Below are 21,308 nucleotides of genomic sequence, written 5' to 3' on the forward strand. Positions count from 1 at the left end.
TGGAAGAGAGATACAAAGTAACATTTTTTTATAAACATTGTTCAAATGTGAGTTAGAGAGATACCAAAGTAACATTATTTATAAACATTGTTCAGATGGGAGATACAAAGTAACATGGTTTATAAACATTGATCAGACAGGAGATAGAGAGATACAAAGTAACATTGTTTATAAAAATCAATCAGACGGGAGACAGAAAGATACAAAGTAATATTGTTTATAAACATTGATCAGATAGGAGATACAAAGTAACATTGTTTATAAACATTGATCAGACAGGAGATAGAGAGATACAAAGTAACATTGTTTATAAACGTTGATCAAACAGGAGATAGAGAGATACAAAGTAACGTTGTTTATAAACATTGATCAGACAGGAGATAGAGAGATACAAAGTAACATTGTTTATAAACATTGATCAGACAGGAGATAGAGAGATACAAAGTAACATTGTTTATAAACATTGATCAGACAGGAGATAGAGAGATACAAAGTAACATTGTTTATAAACGTTGATCAAACAGGAGATAGAGAGATACAAAGTAACATTGTTTATAAACATTGTTGATACTGGAAATAGATAGTACAGACTTCTGTGAAAATCAATGAGCCAATCACATTCACAATCACAATCAAATTAAATTTCTGTGTGTGTGTGTGTGGGGGGGGGGGGGGGGGGGGTTCGGGTTCTGTATACTATCTGTGTACAGAGCGCCTCCAGGTGGTCATATTGTATTTTTTTACAGTGAATTACATCTCTGCAGATTGAAAAGGAAAGGTCATTTTTCATAACATACAATTACAACATGACTTGTATTTTTTTTGTTTTTTTTTTTTTTGTTTGTTAATTTTTTTGCCCAAGAAAGTAGAGTTACCCTTTCATTTTTATTTTCCTGCTGTATTTTTTTAACAGTTTAATTTTTTTTTATTCTCATTTGTTTTGTTTTGTTAAAGTTTGTCCAGCTAAAACTTTGTTTTAATTTTGGATAGGGTCGTGAACCCTTGTTGGTTTTTTATTTTGATCCGTGTCCCCCATTGTGTAGAATCACTTCCTCTCTAGTTCCTGGAGACCACCATCAGTGGCCGGTGATTGGCACGTAGTCGCGGTGAGCCGTGGCGCATTTTTTCACCTCTGCCACCTCCTGAAGTCGGCTCCCCCCAGCAACGTAACATCCTCTGGCCCGATCTTTTTCCACATTCACCATCTTCGGTCACCTTGATTGGCTGGCCCAGGATGGACCCGCACAGGTGAAATATTCATCCCAGCCCCCCAAGGATTGTGCGCCATTTACCAATGTATGAATGGGCCCTGATGGAGAACCCCTCAGCTCAGTCAGCTCTCATCAGATGTTATTGGATGTTGTGCAATGTATGGGATGGGCACTGACTGTTGGATGAATGTTTTATTAGATACATTGTTGATAAATGTAGGGAAATCTATCATTGCTCTACACCTGTTCTTTGCGACATCCGGCCGCCAGGGGTCGCTGTGTGCTCTCCAACATCTCTATGTAGCCGGGAAGGACACGCCCCGCCCCGGGCGGAAGTTAGGAGGTGCGCTTCCTCTCTGCCTCCTCCAACATGGCCGGCGAGCGGCTGGTGGTGGAGGGGAGAGTGAGCGCGGTGAGCTTCCTCCTCGGGGTGTCCGTCACCCTCCTCCCCGCCCTCACCAGCCGGTACACCGAGCGGGGACCCGGCCTACTGGGGAGTACCGGAGACCGCATCTCCCTCACCGCCTTCATAGCCGGACTCAACGGGATCCTTCTCCTCCTCTACCGGGGAGCGCATTACCAGGTACACCTACCGCCACCTACCTCCTACCCCCCCCCCCCCACCTACCTACCTACCTCTCCCCCTCTACCGGGGAGCGCATTACCAGGTACACCTACCGCCACCTACCTCCTCCCCCCCCCCGCCTACCTACCTCCCACCACCAGGGAGCGCATTACCAGGTACAACTACCTCCACCTACCTCCTCCCCCTCTACCGGGGAGCGCATTACCAGGTACACCTACCGCCACCTACCTCCTCCCCCCCCCGCCTACCTACCTCCCACCACCAGGGAGCGCATTACCAGGTACAACTACCTCCACCTACCTCCTCCCCCTCTACCGGGGAGCGCATTACCAGGTACACCTACCGCCACCTACCTACCTCTTCCCTCCCCTTCTACCGGGGAGCGCATTACCAGGTACACCTACCGCCACCTACCTACCTCTTCCCTCCCCTTCTACCGGGGAGCGCATTACCAGGTACACCTACCGCCACCTACCTACCTCTTCCCTCCCCTTCTACCGGGGAGCGCATTACCAGGTACACCTACCTACCCCCCACCTACCTCCTCCCCCTCTACCGGGGAGCGCATTACCAGGTACACCTACCGCCACCTACCTCCCCCTGCCCCCACCTACCTACCTCCTACCCCCCCCCCCCCCCACCTACCTACCTACCTACCTCTCCCCCTCTACCGGGGAGCGCATTACCAGGTACACCGACCTACCGCCACCTACCTACCTCCTACCCCCCCCCCCCCCCCCACCTACCTACCTCACCACCGGGGAGCGCATTACCAGGTACACCGACCTACCGCCACCACCTACCTCCTCTACCGGGGAGCGCATTACCAGGTACACCGACCTACCGCCACCTACCTACCTCCTACACCCCCCCCCACCTACCTACCTCACCACCCGGGAGCGCATTACCAGGTACACCTACCTCACCCCCCCACCTACCCCCCCCCACCACCACCGGGGAGCGCATTACCAGGTACACCTACCACTCCTCCCCTCCCCTCCTCCCCTCCTCCCCTCCTCCCCTCCTCCCCTCCTCCCCTCCTCCCCCCGCGCATTACCAGGTACACCGACCTACCTCCCCCCACCACCCACTGTCACCTGCCTACCTCCTCCCACCACCAGGGGGCACATTACCAGGTACAACGACCTACCTCCCTCCTCTACCGGGGAGCGCATTACCAGGTACCTACCGCCACCCCCTCCCCGCACACACCTACCTCCTCCCACCTACCTCACCACCAGCGGTTGCATTACCAGGTACACCTACCTACCGACACCCCCCCCCCCCCCCCCCGGTGGGGGGCGAATTACCAGGTCCACCTACCTCCTCTCCGCCACCGGGGGGCGCATTACCAGCTACACCTACCTCAACCACCAGGGCGCTACCTACCTCCTTCCCGCCACTGGGGAGAACATTACTAGGTACACCTACCTCAGCACCGGGGGGGGGGGCACCACCTTCCCCACCTTATCACCAGGGGCGCATTACCAGGTACATCTACCTTCCTTCCACCACGGGGGGGGGGGCACGTTACCAGGTACACTTACCTCAACTCCATCAACGGGGGAGCCACCTACCTCAACACTGGGGAGCGCATTACTAGGTACACCTACCCCACCACCAGGGGTGCCACCTACCCCGCCTCACCACCAGGGGGCGCATTACTAGGTAGAGCTACCTCCCTTCCACCACCAGGGGGTGCTCTGCCGCTATACAGGAGAGGGGGGTGTCGTCTCATGGGGATGTGCGGGGTCACATGGGGATGGGGGGTGCGGTCACAGGAGGGGGGTGTGGTCACGGGAGGACGGGGATTTGTTCTATTCCCAGTAATAGGATTTCTCCGGTTACAGTGAGAGGAGTAAAGCTGATTGCGGTGTGTTGGGGGAGGGGAGGCTCAGCATTGTACTATAGAGGAAGATCAGACAATCCTTCTCCATCTCTGCCAGTCACAGCGGAGGAAAAACTCCCCGTCCATCGTATAATATCCGGATCCATGAGCGCCGGCCCCCTAATCCCCATGTGGGGCGCCAGACGCCTAGTTTTGAGCCAATCAGTTAGCGGGTCCTTAGACCAGATTGGCTGGGAGGAGAAGCCACCCGCGACCTGCATGGGGTAAGTACAGGGTGGGTGAGCGGGCGGGGGTTTGTTTTCCACCCCCGTAAAAAAAAAAATTGAGCACCAGCCGCCGCTGGTACCCAGGATGTCATAGGCTGTGCTGTCAGTATTGGGGGGGGGGTGTTGGAGACGAGTTCTTCTCCCCCTACAAGTGATGTCATAAGTACACGTTACATGTCATGATGTCAGCGGGGCATTTTGACAATAAAACGGTCACGTGATCACAGATATGACCAATCCTGAATGGGAAGAGCTCTCCCCAATCACACACATTAAATCTTCTTCCACGCCTGTGGCAACTGAAATTACATGCAGTCCTCGACTTTTTATGTACAAGTCAAGCTTGACCACACCCCCTCCCTCCTGTGACTTTTACCCGCTCCTTTAATGTGATGGGCGGCGACCTCAATGACCAATAGTAAGACTTGGGAGTAATATGAGCACACCCCTCCCTCATCGTCCCTATAGGTAGACTCAGGGGGGGGGTAATCTATGACCACGCCTACTCACTTATTCTCAGGCTCCCTATAGGTAGACTCAGGGGGGTAATCTTTGACCACGCCTACTCACTCATTCTCAGGCTCCCTATAGGTAGACTCAGGGGGGGGTAATCTATGACCACGCCTACTCACTTATTCTCAGGCTCCTTTTAATGTGACCCCTTTGACCTGTAGGGAGGCTCAGGGGTAATACATGACCACACCCCCTTTCTTCTTTCTTATACTCCCTATTGCTCCTCCTTAATGTGACTGGCAGTCTCTCTGACCAGTAGGAAGACGTGATACATGACCACACCCTCTCCCTCCTTCCCAGGCACCCTATTGCTCCTTTAACGTTACAGGCGGTCTCTATGTTCTATAGAGAGACCCAGGGGTAACATAAGGCCACACCTACTCGCTTGCTATTGCTTTTTTTTTTTTTTTTTTATGTGACAGGTGGCCTCTTCAGCCAATAGGAAGATAATATATGACCACACCCCCTTTCCTCTTCAGGCTTCCTCTTGCCCTTTTTAAAGGAAGGTTGGGGCGGAGCCAAGTTGGACTTTAGAGGAAGTGTCAGTATTTGCATAGAAGCTCCTCCTTCTCCCGGATCTGCAGATCATTGCAGTGATGAGTTTTTATTACTGGACGTCTGTGTGTTCCGATCCAGGACAGGTTCTCTTTTGTTCTATATGTGATCCATGTCTGTGTCTTGCAGGTGGCCATCAGAGCCGCGTTCCTGGGCTTCGCCTTTGGCTGTGGGCTGGTGGTGGGCGTCAGCCAATCACCATGGAGACACTTCGGATGGTGAGTACGTGTGTGTATATATAATGTATTCTATATGTACACATCACTACTACAGGAGGATATATGGGAGGGGGGGGGGTGGTTCTGCATAGCAAGGGCCGCTCAATACAGAGGAAGTGATACAATGTATAGTACAAATATAATTCTATTTAGTTTTATTTTATTATAATAAAAGTGATACAATGTAAAACTCTGGCCAAGGTGTAGCTTGTGACATCATCCATCTCATCACCTTCAGCCAACCAGAGAACACCTTGTATTCATTAAAAAAATAAAAATATAAGGCACTTCCTGAATGGCTGAGATGTCACATGACCAACTTTCCGTCCAATCAAAGAAGGGAAATTTGTAGGAAGACGGCAACAAGCGGCTACATTGTGTTCCAACCCCCCCGCAAAATAATGTATATAATGAAAGCAAAACCATTTTTTGATTTAATTATCAATAGTGTTTGTGGGGGGGGGGTGGAAACGGGGAATGTATAGAATATAACCACAACCGCAATACATATAGACACCGTTGTGGCCTTGAAGTGGTTTACTGGGGTCATGGCTGAAGATATCGGCTACAAGCCCCGTATTTTTAAATATTTTTTTTTTTCCAGCTGGCGGTTCTCTCTCATGAAAGCCGTCTGAGCGGCTACTTAGCTGCTGGATAGCTTTCAGAAGCAGCAGGAGGGCCCCCTCCCCCACCGCCCTGCCGGTGTTTCTCGGGGTTCACCGCTAAAACAGACGAGCCAGAGGAACAATCCCGACAGTTCCCGTGGCTGGCCATAGAGATGAACAGAGACCTGATCACCTCTGTGGTCTTGGAGGACTGGAGCGACGCGTCACTTCTTCTGGTCTAGGGCGGAAGTAAACAATTTTTTAAAGCAAAAGAGAAAAAAATTAATTTTTGTTTTTGATCTTTTGCCTTTCAAAAGGAGAGATTTTGGAGTCTTATAAGACCCCCAGATGTCTCCATAAAGAGGACCTGTCATCCCTTATTTCTATCACAAGGGATTTTTACTGGAATAAAAGTGATCATTAAATAAATTTAAGGGACAGTGTAAAAATAATGGTAAAAAAATAAAAATAAATAAACCCCCTTTCCTCCGTGCTCGCACACAGAAGTGAACACATTCGTAAGTTGCACACACATGTGAGGTATCACAGCGAGCGTCAGAGCGAGGGCGGGAATCCTATCACCAGATCTCCCCTGTAACTCAAAACGGGTAACCTGTAAAAAAAAAAAAAAAGAAAATGCTAAAGCTTCACTTTATGGGGATTTTGAACCACTTCCGAAACCGCCCGCCGTCGTTATACGTCGGTTGTTTGAAGAGGAATACCATTGCTATGGCAGCAGATAGCCGCCATAACCCTCGCTATCCTCTTGTTCAGTGGGCGGTCCGCTTTCAGATAAAAGTGGTCTCTGTGGCGGATTTGCCGCAAGACCACTTTTATCAGGAGAGGGCCCCCCCTCCCACCGCGCCCGGGGGTCTCTGAGACAATTGTGCTCTCTCTGGATGCCAAGTGAGGGGGAAGATGACCCCCTCTTGGAGATATATAGAGATATATTTTTATATATCTCTATATATAATCTCTCTATCTATATATATCTCTAGATATCTAATTTTTTATTTTTTGGGGGGGTTCTAAGTAATTTTCTAGCAAAAAAAACAAACTGATTTTAACTTGTAAAAACCGAGTCTGAAGCGTAGACTTGGTCCTTAAGTGGTTAAAGCGGAGTTCCAGTCATATTTTTGTTTAATATTCAGCAGCAACAGAAAATATGGCTCACTGAGGGGCTGCAGTGTGTGTGTATGTATGTATGTGTGTGTGTGTGTGTATGTATATATATATATATATATATATATATATATATATATATATATATATATATCTATCATCTCTATCTCTATCTCTATCATCTCTATCTCTATCATCTCTATCTCTATCATCTCTATCATCTCTATCTCTATCATCTCTATCTCTATCTCTATCATCTCTATCTCTATCATCTCTATCTCTATCATCTCTATCATCTCTATCTCTATCATCTCTATCTCTATCTCTATCATCTCTATCTCTATCATCTCTATCTCTATCATCTCTATCATCTCTATCATCTCTATCTCTATCATCTCTATCTCTATCTCTATCATCTCTATCTCTATCATCTCTATCTCTATCTCTATCATCTCTATCTCTATCATCTCTATCTCTATCATCTCTATCTCTATCATCTCTATCTCTATCATCTCTATCTCTATCATCTCTATCTCTATCATCTCTATCTCTATCATCTCTATCATCTCTATCTCTATCATCTCTATCTCTATCATCTCTATCTCTATCATCTCTATCTCTATCATCTCTATCTCTATCTCTATCTCTATCTCTATCATCTCTATCTCTATCTCTATCATCTCTATCTCTATCTCTATCATCTCTATCTCTATCTCTATCATCTCTATCTCTATCTCTATCATCTCTATCTCTATCTCTATCATCTCTATCTCTATCATCTCTATCTCTATCATCTCTATCTCTATCATCTCTATCTCTATCATCTCTATCTCTATCTCTATCATCTCTATCTCTATCATCTCTATCTCTATCTCTATCATCTCTATCTCTATCATCTCTATCTCTATCTCTATCATCTCTATCTCTATCATCTCTATCTCTATCATCTCTATCTCTATCATCTCTATCTCTATCTCTATCTCTATCATCTCTATCTCTATCATCTCTATCTCTATCTCTATCATCTCTATCATCTCTATCATCTCTATCTCTATCATCTCTATCTCTATCATCTCTATCTCTATCATCTCTATCTCTATCATCTCTATCTCTATCATCTCTATCTCTATCATCTCTATCTCTATCATCTCTATCTCTATCATCTCTATCTCTATCATCTCTATCTCTATCATCTCTATCTCTATCATCTCTATCTCTATCATCTCTACACACGGCAGTCCTGAAGCGGTTAAACCTCAACTTCTGGGAAATAGCAAATCCCTCTTTAGTGTTTGCTTATTTTTTTTAAAATAAAAATCTAAAAGTTTTTAACCCTTTCTACTTCCTTTTTGTACCCTTGAACTGTATTTTATGGCGTTTTGCGTACATCGGATGGGAATGTGTCTTTGTGGTCCATTCACACCTGTGTGCGTTGTCAGGCACCATACATGTGTTGGAGCGTTGTGGTGTCACCACTTACCTGTCCAGTGTGGTGTCTGTACAACTTTCTGTGCATTGCGGTGTGTCGGCTGTTGATCAAAATAAATGAGACATGCGCCCCCCCGCCCCCCCCATTGCAATGCACCGTAACTGGAAGATATTTCTGGGTCCTCAGTGACTCTGACCTGCGTAGTGATGATGATGGGTCTTCTATCACCTGGATGTGGGTTTAGCTGAGATGTGGATTCCCATTTCTAATACAGATAATCTTTTCCCCTTCTAGGTACGTGTGTTCTCTGTCCTTCTTCCACTACTCGGAATATCTGATCACCGCGGTGAACAATCCTAAAAGTCTATCCCTGGACTCCTTCCTACTCAACCACAGCGTGGAGTACACCCTGGCCGCCATCTCCTCCTGGGTGGAGTTCACCATCGAGAAAACCATCTGTCCAGGTCGGTGTCTGTTCAGGGTCTTCTTTATGATGTGAAGACCAGAAATAAATTTAAATAAATATTAATAAACAAAAAAAAGGATTTACAATAGTAAATAGTAATAAAAAAGACTTGAGCATGAGATTGGGAAGTGATGTAGCCCGCTCTTCTCCTCCCCCCCCCCTTTTTTTTTTTTTTTTTTTAGTACACTATATTGTCAAAAGTATTGGGACGCCTGCCTTTACACACACATGAACTTTAATGGCATCCCAGTCTTCGGCTGGTCATACATTATACCGTTTTCTTGTACAACTTTCATTTAAATTTACCAAAACCATATAATATAAGGTCAAACCTAAACACTTTAAATTTGGATGCAATCAGGCAGGACTTTGCAAGGTAAATCTAAAGAAAATTGAATAAGAAAATTCATATAGTGTAAGCAATGTGACCTTTGTACTGTTAACAATTAAAATATAAAAGTAAATTTAAAAAAATATCTCCATCTCTATCAGCAATGGGACGCCTGCCTTTACACACAAATGAACTTTAATGACATCCCAGTCTTAGTCTGTAGGGTTCAATATGGAGTTGGCTCCGCCCTTTGCAGCAATAACAGCTTCAACTCTTCTGGGAAGGCCGTCCACAAGGTTTAGGAGGGTGTCTATGGGAATATCTGACCATTCTTCCAGAAGAGCATTTGTGAGGTCAGGCACTGATGTTGGATGAGAAGGCCTGGCTCACAATCTCCGCTCTAATTCATCCTAAAGGTGTTCTATTGGGTTGAGGTGAGGACTCTGTGCAGGCCGGTCAAGTTCCTCCACCCCAAACTCGCTCATCCATGTCTTTTATGGACCTTGCTTTGTGCACTGGTGTGCAGTCATGTTGGAACAGGAAGGGACCATCCCCAAACTGTTCCCACAAAGTTGGGAGCATGAAATTGTCCAAAATGTCTTGGTATGCTGACACCTTAAGAGTTCCCTTCACTGGAACTAAGGGGCCAAGCCCAACCCCTGAAAAACAACCCCCCACCATAATCCCCCCTCCCCCACATCGTAATCCCCCCTCCACCAAATGACGAGTGCACAAAGTGAAAATGTGCTCATTGCCCTCACACTGCAGTGCTCTGGGCAGGTAGAGCTGAACAGACACGCCCCCTATATACACCGCTTATACTGTGGAGGAATAGGGGGCGTGGCTGACAAGGTCTGTTACTGAGTCATATTTAGACGCCCTGCACAGTACAGGCAAATGTGTCCTCCATCTCTGGGGCTCAGGGCATAGGAAGTTTCTATTGGCCCCGAAAAAGCAGAACATTTTTCAAGTTTTGAATATATATATGTGTGTGTGTGTGTGTGTGTGTGTGTGTGTGTGTGTGTGTATGTATGTATGTATGTATGTATGTGTGTGTGTATATGGGAGAGATAACGGCTTCTCTTTCCTCCTCTTTGCAGGCCTGAAGCAGATCACATGGCTGAGTGTCATCGGACTGGTGATGGTGATCTTCGGGGAGTCTCTGAGGAAGTCTGCAATGCTGACAGCCGGCTCCAACTTCAACCACATCGTCCAGAACGAGAAGTCCGAGACGCACACTCTGGTCACCTCTGGTGTTTATTCCTGGTTCAGACACCCCTCCTACGTCGGCTGGTTCTACTGGAGCATTGGGACCCAGGTACCGCGCCATTCATAGATCTGAATGCTAATCTGTATCAGGTAGAAAGACATGTTCAGATTCAAACACACACACATGGTAGAGCTGCACGATCAATCGTCAAGAATCATTATCGCAATTTTTAATTTTTTTTTTCCCTTTGCGATCTTGACAAGTTTTTTATGAGTCTATGCAAAGAATTCTCTCTGCTCTTCTGAAGCCACAGCCATCAAAAGAAAGGAAGAAAAAAAAAAAACAGGCAGTCTGCCAAGAATCACAACATTCTTTAGCAGTGGAACTTAAGTATAAAAATTGTAACAATTTGTCAAAGGAATAGAGTGTGTGTAAAGTTTAACCACAACCCTTTTCTGACATGTGTTGCTTTCAAGTTAAAATCATTTTTTTTTTATAATTAGAACCCCCAAATCTCTCTCTCTCTCTCTCTCTCTGTCCATCTCTCTCTCTCTCTGTCCATCTCTCTCTCTCTCTCTCTCTCTCTCTCTCTCTCTCTCTCTCTATCTATATCTATATATAGATATATCTAATATATAGAGATCTCTATATCTATAGAGAGAGAGATATCGTATTTTTCGGCGTATAACACGCACCCCAAGTTTAGGAGGGAAGTTTAAGGGAAAAAAAACTTACATTAAAATACCCATCAATGCAGCCTTATCTGTCCATCTGCAGCCTTTTCAGTGTCAGTGCAGCCTTGCCCCAGTGCCGCCTTGTGCACTCGGTGTAGATTTAAATATGGCGCCGAGACTGCAGGGAGCCGAGATACACATACCCGAGTGTTCTCGGCTTTTTTCGGCACCGCCGTCACGCCCAGTCCTGCCCCGTCCCGCCCCTGGACCTGTGTTATGTCCATCATAGGGCGGGACTGGGCGTGACTGTGAGCGGCGCCGAAAAAAGCCGAGAAAACTCGGGTATGTATATCTCGGCTCCCTGCAGTCTCGGCGCCATATTTAAATCGCCACGATCGCTCCGATGACACAGAAATCTGCGGGTATCGGCCTATAACACGCACCCACGATTTTCCCCTGATTTTCAGGGGAAAAAAGTGCGTGTTATATGCCGATAAATACGGTATATATAGATAGAGATAGATATATTCGTATTTACCGGCGTATAACGCGGACCCCAAGTTTAGGAGGGAAGTTTAAGGAAAAAAAACTTACATTAAAATGCCCATCAATGCAGCCTTGTCAGTGTCAGTGCAGCCTTGCTCCAGTGCCCATTGCAGCCTTGTCAGTGCAGCTTTGCCCCAGTGGTCAGTGCAGCCTTGCCCCCAGTGTCCATGCTTGGACAGATCGCCGCCGACATACATATAGCATGTAGTTTTAAATATGGCGCCGCGGAGTTCGGAGGGACTCGGCGGAGCTGAACGAGCGCCGCCGAGATACACATAGTCGAGTGTTCTCAGCTCTTTCCGGCGCTGCTCACAGTCCCGCCCAGTCCCGCCCTATGATGGACATAAAACAGGTCCAATGGCGGGACTGGGCGTGACTGTGAGCGGAGCCGGAAAGAGCTGAGAACACTCGACTATGTGTATCTCGGCTCCGCCCAGTCACTGTGATTTCGGCGGCGCTCGTTCAGCTCTGCCGAGTCCCTCCGAACTCCACGGCACCATATTTAAAACTACACGCTATGTGACTGTCGGCGGCGATCGCTCCGATAGCTCACAATTAGCAGGGATCGGCGTATAACGCGCACCCACGATTTTCCCCTGATTTTAAGGGAAAAAAAGTGCATGTTATACGCCGATAAATACAGTAATTATTTTTGTAGAGACCCTAGAGAATAAAATGGTGGTTGTTGCAATATTTTATGTTGCACTGTATTTGCGCAGCGGTCTTTCAAATGCAATTTTTTTTTTTTTTTTTGGAAAAAAATTACTTTAATGAATAAAGACAGGAAAAAAAAAAAAAAAAACTAACCAGTAAAGTTAGCCCATTTTTTTTTTTTTTTTTTGTATAATGTGAAAGATTTTACGTTGCGAGAATCGGTCTTTACATTCTAAGCAAAAAAATCGTGATTCTCATTTTGGCCAGAATCGTGCAGCTCTAATACATGGGCTTATTTAACGCCAAATGTAATTTTCAGTTCCCGGGCACTGTCACCCCCTTCCTGCCCCAGGCCATTTTTCAGCTTTCAGCGCTGTCACACTTTGAATGACAATTGCGCGGTCATCCAACACTGTACACGTGACTTTTTTTTTTTTTTTTTTTTTTATCATTTTATTCACACAAAGCTTTCTTCTGGTATTTTAATCCCCACGGGTTTTTTTATTTTTGCAAAATAAACAAAAATAATTGCAAATTTTGAAAATGTTTTTTTTTTTTTTTTTCTGTTATAAAATTTTACAAATCTTCATAAATTAAGCCCAAAATGTATTCTGCTACATCTCTTTGGTGAAAATAACCCAAATCAATGTATATTATTTATTCTGTAGGAAAGTTAAAGAATCCACAAACTATGGGATATATATCTGACAATCGATCAATCCTGATGTACTGACGGCCGATCTCATTTCTTGAGACACAAAAATACCAGGACAGTACAAATAACCCCCCAAATGACTCCTCTTTTGGAAAGTAGACAGTCCGAAGTATTTAAAATAAATAAATTTTTTTCAATTTTCTTTTTTTATTACCCCCTTTTTTTTTTTTTTTTATTCCTCACTATGATTGCTTATATCAATGAATTTCATTGGTATTAGCAACCATTTTTACTGAATGAATCTGATTTGTGTGTATTGTTGTGATTAGCTGTGATTGGCCCGGTCAGTACCTTGTGATCACTGTGACCAATCACCGCTAGCAACAAAATTGTACACAATGGCATGGAAGGAAGTCATCCATTGTTTACCATTGTTGGTCACAGCGATCACATGGTATTGGCAGCCGGCCGGTGCACTGATCAATCATTGGCTGTGTTCCGGTGGACACAGCAGGTGCCAAATTGCGGCTGCGTTTCGGGAGGACGTCATATGACGTCCTCCCGGAATGACTAAAGTCCCGCCCGTCCATCTGTCATTTTGCAACAGGCTGGACGGGAAGTGGTTAAATCAAAACAAAAAGTATGTAAAAGTCTTAGACCCCCATACACACTAATTGTTTTTCTGCAGATTTTTGTCTTCAGATTTACCAAAACCATGTAGTACACGGGCCGGCCTGATTGCAAACAAATTGAAATTATTAAGGTTTGACCTCATATTATATGGTTTTGGTAAATCTGAAGACAAAAATCTTCAGAAAATCTAATAGTGTGTATGGGGCCTTGGTTAGTTTCGTTAGGCAAGCAGTCACAACCTTGGTACAGCATGTCGGCACACTGCACAGAACCCTTGCTCTCTATGTGGAAGCAGCGGTCTCTCTGTAGAGGTCTGGCCCACCACCCTGCAAAATCGGGAGCTAGAGCTCCACAATCAGCATGGAGCAAAGAATTTGCCATTTTTACAGAGCTATAGTTCCAATCTGATTCCAACTGGGGATGTCGGACCTCTGCAGAGGGATCACTGCTTCCACACAGGGAGCCAAGGGTTCTTCCCTGCAGCTTTTCTAAACCCCCCCCCCCCCTTCCTGCCATTGCCTCCCGGGCCCTTTAACTGCATCGAAATGCAGGGAGGCGGGCATTCTGATCATGTGATCACTGCGATTGGCTGCCATGGCGGATACATGATCGGAAAACTCCCAGTCGCAAGCATGAGCTTTCCGTTCCGTGAGCGCGCTCCCAGCACAGTAAATCATTTACGGATAGGCGCATGAATGCGGTAAGAGGCTGAAGAAAATGAAGTGTAACACTTTGCACACATTGGGGGCGGGGTTTACTAAGACTGGAGCAGACAGAATCTTGTGCAGCTCTGCATGGTAACCAATCGGCTTCTAACTTCAGCGTCTTCAGTGAAAGAAAAATGAAAAGGTGAACTAACACCCTACACCACTCCGCCCCTTTCCTGGTCCCTGCTGCACTTACCTTTGTGGATGATTGGCTTTCACTACCCATGAAGCTGGTAAAACATTCCAGGGATCTGGAAGCCACGTTCTTTCTCTTTGTTTCTTCGAGATGTTGGGAAGGATCAGAGTGATTCCAATTGGTCAAAAGCGGTCATGTGCCTCACTCTGATCCGTCCCGGAAGAAGACCACAGCTTTCAAAACCCCTGAGCCAGCTGCATGGGTAGTGAACGGCTACAGTGGGGGGGGAAGTATTTGATCGGCTGCTGATTTTGTACATTTGCCCCACTGATAAAGAAATGATCAGTCTATAATTTTATTGGTCGGTTTATTATAACAGTGAGAGAATTACAAAAATATCCAGAAAAACGCATTTCCAAAAAAAGTTATAAATTTGCATTTTAATAAGTGAAATAAGTATTTGACCCCTTCATAAAACATGACTTAGTAGTTGGTGGAGAAACCCTTGTTGGCGATCACAGAGGTCAGACGTTTCTTGGAGTTGGCCTCCAGGTTTGCTCACATCTCAGGAGGGATTTTGTCCTCTTTGCAGATCCTCTCCAAGTCATTAAGGTTTCCAGGCTGACGTTTGGTAACTCGAACCTTCAGCTCCCTCCACATATTTTCTATGGGATTAAGGTCTGGAGACTGGGTAGGCCACTCCATGACCCTAATGTGCTTCTTCTTGAGCCACTCCTTTGTTGCCTTGGCCGTGTGTTTTGGGTCATTGTCATGCTGGAAGACCCATCCACCACCCATTTTCAATGCCCTGGCTGAGGGAAGGAGGTTCTCATCCAAGATTTGATGGTACATGGGCCCCGTCCATCGTCCCTTTGATGCGGTGAAGTTGTCCTGTCCTCTTGGCAGAAAAACGCCCCCAAAGCATAACGTTTCCACCTCCATGTATGACGGTGGGGGATGGTGTTCTTGGGGTCATAGGCAACATTCCTCCTCCTCCAAACACGACGAGTTGAGTTGATGCCAAAGATCTCGATTTTGGTCTCATCTGATCACAACACTTTCCTCCAGTTCTCCTCGGAATCATTCAGATGTTCATTAGTAATCTTCAGATGGACCTGTACATGTGATTTCCTGAGTAGGAGGACCTTGTGGGCTCTGCAGGATTTCAGTCCTTCACGGTGTAGTGTGTTACCGATTGTTTTCTTGGTGACTATGGTCCCAGCTGAGATCATTGACAAGATTCTCCTGTGTAGTTCTGGGCTGATTCCTCACCGTTCTCATGATCATTGAATCTCCATGAGGTGAGATCTTCCATGGAGCCCCAGACTGAGGGAGATCGACAGTTACTTTGTGTTTCTTCCATTTGTGAATAATCGCACCAACTGTTGTCACCCTCTCACCAAGCTGCTTGGCGATGGTCTTGTAGCCCATTCCAGCCTTGTGTAGGTCTACAATCTCGTCCCCGACATCCTTGGACAGCTCTTTGGTCTTGGCCATGGTGGAGAGATTGGAATCTGATTGTTTCTGTGGACAGGTGTCTTTTATACAGGAGACAATCTGAGATTAGGAGCACTCCCTTTGAGAGTGCTCCTAATCTCAGCTTGTTACCTGTATAGAAGACACCTGGGAGCCAGACATCTTGCCTATTGATAAGGGATCAAATACTTATTTCACTCATTAACCACTTGCTTACAGGGCACCTAAACCCCCCCTCCTATCCAGACCAATTTTCAGCTTTCAGCGCTGATGCACTTTGAATGACAATTGCGCGGTCATACAACACTGTACCCAAATGAAATTTTTATCATTTTTTCACCACAAATAGAGCTTTCTTATGGTGGTATTTGATCACCTCTGCAGTTTTTACTTTTTGTTAAAAAAAAATGTAAACTGAATTTTTAAAAAAAATTTATTTTTTTTTATATTTTGTTATAAAAAAATTAAAACGGGTAATTTTTCTCCTTCATTGATGTACGCTGATGAGGTGGCAGTGATGGGCACTGATAGGCGGCAGTGATGGGCAGCACTGCCGGGTGGCATTGATAGGTGGCACTGTGGGCACTTTTAATTGGCACTAGTAGGTGGCACTGATGAGGCAGATGTGCCTCTTCCATCCCAGCCGGTGATCGGCTTTTTTTTCTACTCGCGCTGTCAGCATGAGTAAAAAAAAAAAAAAAAAAAAAAAAACAATTACCGATCTTTTGTTTACATCATGTGATCAGCTGTCATTGGCTGACAGCTGATCACATGGTAAGGGGCCGGGACCGGCCCCTTACTCAGATCGGTGATCAGCCGAGTCTCAGTGGCTCGGTGATCACAGCGTGCCCGTCATAAGACGGCCTCCTGGGAATTCAGGTCCGCGCTATGGCCGAATGACGGCCACAGCGCGGACATCAGGTGGTTAAAATGCAAATCAATTTATAACTTTTTTTTTTTTTTTAAATGCGTTTTTCTGGATATATCGCAGATCAATGCACATGTTCACCAGCACACCATGGATCTTCATTCGTAGTCCAAAGCTTTTATTGCAGAGAGGTCACATCGCAAAGGAATAAGTGCAACGTTTCGGAGCCGCGCAGGACCCCTGTGTCACGCATGCAATAAAGTGGCAACGAAATCTAAATGAACTACCACCAATTAAAGCCAAGAAAAAAAAGTGAACATGCATGCAAAATCCTTGTGACAGTGTCCCTGTATATCTTTTAACCACTTCAGCCTCAGAAGATTAACCCCCCCCCCCCCCCACCCCCCCCCCCACATGACCAGACCATTTTTTGCGATACGGCACTGCGTTACTTTGACAATTGCGTGGCCATGCGACGACGTGTCCAAACAAAATTGATGTGTTTTTTTTTTTCCTCACAAATAGAACTTTCTTTTGATGGTATTTGATCACCTCTGCGTTTTTTTTTTTTTTTTTTTTTTTTTTTTTTGCGCTATAAACAAAAAAATCCGACAATTTTGAAAACCTATTTTTTACTTTCTGCTATAAAATATCCACTAAAAATATCAAATTTCTTCATCAATTTAGACCAATATGTATTTTTCTTCTACATATTTTTGGTTAAAAAAAAAAAAAAATCAGCATATATTGATTGGTTTGCGTTTGCGTCTACAAACTATGGGATATATTTATGGACATTTTTTATAGCGCAAAAAAACCCCAAAAAAACAGAGGTGTTTAAATACCACCAAAAGAAAACTATTTGGTGGTGAAAAAAAGAACATCAACTTTTATTTGGGTAGAGTGTCGCACGACCGCACAATTGTCAGTTAAATTAACGCAGTGCCGTATCGCAAAAATAGCCTGGTCGTGAAGGGGGTAAATCTTTCCGGGGCTGAGGAGGTTAAAACGAATAGAGCTAATAAAATTTACCAAAAAATAAAATTTTATATACTGCAGAAAAAATAACTATAAGGCCACATGCCAAACGCCAGTAGCTTTGCAGTGAGTCTTTCAATGTTTTTGCTATAGCGTTTTTAGGAGTTTTTTGTGTTTGTGTGTGTGTGTGTGTGTGTGGTGTTTTTTTTTTTTTTTTTTTTTTTCTCAATGGATCAAAAACGTTAAATGCTGGTGAGCCGCGTTTTTGACGTTAGAAAAACTCCTCTCAGAACCCACTAATTTGCTTTATTTAATTTTTTTTTTTTTTTTTTTTTTTTTTTTTTTATTACAGCCAAACGCCCCAGCCAAAAACTGCTAACAGCCTATGTGTGCATGGACACAGGATAACATGATGGGGAGTTTGACTGTAGAAAAAAACGGCTACTGTAAAAACGTCCAGTGTGTATGAGGCCTCAAAGGTAGATTTAAATAAAAAAAAAATATAAAAATAAATATTAACAATGGGAAAATGAAAAACAAAATAACAAAAAATAGATACAAGCAAAGATCAAGAAAACGAGAGAGATGAAAGGAAATGAAGAATAGAGAAGGTGGGGGGGGGGGGGGGGGTGAAGGGATTGGAAAGGTGGGGTGGGTAAAAAAAACGAAAATAAACATTTTTGGTTTTTCAAAATTTTTTGGCAAAAATTTAAAAACCCAAAAGAACACACTAAAATAAAGCTCTATTTGCGTAAAAAAAAAAAAAAAAAAAAAAAAAAAAAAAGATAATCTCATATGGTTACAGTGTTACATGACCGTGCGATTGTCATTCAAAATGTGACAGCGCTGAAAGCTGAAAATTTGTCCCGGGCAGGAAGGGGGTGAAATTATTGAAGTGGTAAAAATAAAATAAAATTGCGGTCAGATGAATCCCTTGTCTGTCATTCTGCTTTCTGTCTGTCAGGTTTTGCTGTGTAATCCGGTCTGTCTGATTGGCTACACTCTGGCTTCCTGGAGGTTCTTCCGCGAGCGGGTGGAGGAAGAGGAGTATTCCCTCATCCACTTCTTCGGAGATCAGTATATCGATTATAAAAGGAATGTTCCCACCGGATTACCGTTCATAAAGGGAGTGAAGATTGAGCCGTGACTCGGCACTGCGACACACGTTGGGACTTCCTGTCCTCAGGATCTAGTCTGCTCCCCCTGACGACCAGCACACGTGACCCGGACCGCCGCCCGACACAGAACCCGGACCGCCGCCCGACACAGAACACGTAGAAGACCATTTTTTTTTCTTCAACTGTCCTTTTTGTTTTTTTTTTAATTGAGGATTAAAGGGCTACCATGATCCAGTCCATAGAGGAGCAGGCTGAAGGTGATCCTGAGGGGCCCCTTCTGTGTAACCAACATAAAGATCTGCAAAGGTGGGATTACAGTATATACCGTATACCTCGTCCCTTGCAACGTCATCCCTTTTTTTTAATATAAAATGACAAAACTCCATACGGCTCCGATTTCTATATCCTTTATATGCATGAATGTTCTACAGAACAAAGCTGGTTCTACACTGAGACACACACAGTGCAATCTTCAATGGAGATTCCGGGAACACCGAGGTGGGGGGGCCCAACCAACGCACAGTGCAATGTTCTATGGAGATTCCGGGAACACCGAGGTGGGGGGGCCCAACCAACGCACAGTGCAATGTTCTATGGAGATTCTGGGAACACTGAGGGGGCCCCACCCAACGCACACTGCAATCTTCTATGGAGATTCCGGGAACACCGAGGTGGGGGGGCCCACCCAACACACAGTGCAATGTTCTATGGAGATTCCGGGAACACCAAGGGGGGACCAAGGGAGGGGGGGGGGGCCCACCCAATGCACAGTGCAATGTTCTATGGGGAATGCTGGGAACGCCGAGGGGGCCCCACCCAACGCTCAAATCACTGGAGTCAATGCAGTTCTTCAACTAAAGACGTTTTCTTACAGATTCCGGGAGTCCTGAACTGGCCTCGGAGTTGACGCGTTTCTAAAAGTAAACTGTCTCTCTCCGCCGAGGTGATGAGGACGGTAAACAGACCAGGGAGGTCTCCCTGGTGTCAGTGTTCGGAGTGCAAGTTAGATTTACATCCGGCATTGATACAAATCATTCATCTTGGGGGGGGCTCTTTTTTATAGATATTAGCTGTTCCATATTCCTTTACCTGACATCATCAGAGAGGCCGCTGTTTCTTTTGCAGTGTTGTCTGCGGTGTTACCAGGTGCAGTATAGCAGAGTCGTACCTCCAATAATAAAGTATTACCAGCCTCTGAGATGGCACGCCGGATTATTAGTCTGCTGTGCTGATTGGCTCTGTAAAATGTGATTCCTGAGGACTCGTTCACACCGGGTGGGTTTTTTTTTATCCATGCAGGGTGAGCGCAAGGACACTCTAAGGCTCGGATCGCACGACTGCAACCTTAAAGTCAGGCAACTTAACCCCCCCCCCCCCCCGGCTCACACCGCTGCGACTTGTCATGCAACTTGAGTTCAAAGTCGCATGACAAGTCACTCCCAATTACCGGCAATAGAACAATCGGTGCGACTTAGAAAAAGGTTCCTGAACTACTTTGTGACTTCAACACGACTTGCATTAACTTCTGTTTAAAGAAGTCCTATCCAGGCCCCCTGATGAAGTCGCCCAGAGATGTCAGATTCAAAGTCGCAGCAGTGTGAACAAGGACCTGCGACTTGAGTACGACTTGGCCATACACCTTGATGTGACTTTGAAGTGAGGGAGGGGCTTCACTGCTTGGGAAATCTTCCTGTAATGTCGGATCCAATTCGCATCAATATAGATGAGGATCCGGCTTGGTGGCGACTTCCATTTTAAAGTCTATGGTCACAAGTCGCTTAGAAGTCGCCTTGAAGTAGTACAGGAACCTTTTCTGAAGTCAGAGCGACTGCAGTAGTGCTAAGACAACTCTCATTGACTAACATGGGATATCGCATGTTATGTGACTTGGGGGTCTCACAAGTCAGATCCCGAGTCGCAGCCGTGTGAACCGAGACTTGGGCCTGGCTCACACCTATGCAGGTTGCGGTTGATGCTCTTTCTGGGTGCGCTTTTCTTCTTTTTTTTTTTTTTTTTTTTCTTTTTTTCTTTTTTTACACTCGTTAATACACTTTTATGCGTTTTTGCATTTTTTCGGTGGGCCAGCTTGCAGGAGAAACCAGCAGAAACGCATCAAAAATGCAAGCACTGCGTTTTTAATGCGTTTCTATTGAAGTCTAGGGAACCATAGCGGGAAGCATACCCGCCCTATTCCTGGCGCTCTCCTATCCGTGCTCTCAATGTCCCCGTGTACAGTGCAGGGCTGCTGGGACCTGCATTGTATGTGATGACATTGACGGTACGACCGGCAAAGAGCGGTTTGGTGAGACCCTTTGGGTAAGAATCCTACCGGAATGAGGGAGAAGGCGAGCAGGCCCCTCCCCCCCCCCCCCCGGCCTTAACAAGAGAAGTGGGGATCCAACAAAGGGCCTTTCTGTTTGCAAGTTGACAGCAGTTCGGCTTTAATAGTGAAAGTATCAAAAATGTATGGAAAGGGCTTTCAAGTACAGTAATACCTCGGAC

General features: G+C 45.4%; 1 protein-coding gene across 4 annotated transcripts in view; it reads left to right on the plus strand.

Annotated features, from left to right (window-relative positions):
- The first annotated feature begins 1,522 nt into the window (after nt 1-1,522).
- Nucleotides 1,523-21,308, plus strand: part of ICMT (isoprenylcysteine carboxyl methyltransferase) — a 28,859-nt gene continuing 9,073 nt past the window's right edge. The window contains exons 1-5 of one of the 4 annotated variants that reach the window (XM_073603666.1): nt 1,525-1,794; nt 5,110-5,198; nt 8,649-8,818; nt 10,252-10,469; nt 18,041-18,290. In XM_073603666.1, the coding sequence (XP_073459767.1) occupies nt 1,582-1,794; nt 5,110-5,198; nt 8,649-8,818; nt 10,252-10,469; nt 18,041-18,067 (717 nt within the window). In that variant the 5' untranslated portion in view covers nt 1,525-1,581 and the 3' untranslated portion in view covers nt 18,068-18,290. Of the gene's footprint in view, nt 1,795-5,109; nt 5,199-8,648; nt 8,819-10,251; nt 10,470-12,903; nt 13,088-18,040; nt 18,291-18,652; nt 19,190-21,308 lie in introns of those variants that run through there. The other 3 variants (XM_073603667.1, XM_073603665.1, XM_073603664.1) reach the window with 3 other exon arrangements.

The sequence above is a fragment of the Aquarana catesbeiana genome, linkage group LG10 (assembly GCF_042186555.1).
Source record: "Aquarana catesbeiana isolate 2022-GZ linkage group LG10, ASM4218655v1, whole genome shotgun sequence".
Classification (NCBI taxonomy): domain Eukaryota; kingdom Metazoa; phylum Chordata; class Amphibia; order Anura; family Ranidae; genus Aquarana; species Aquarana catesbeiana.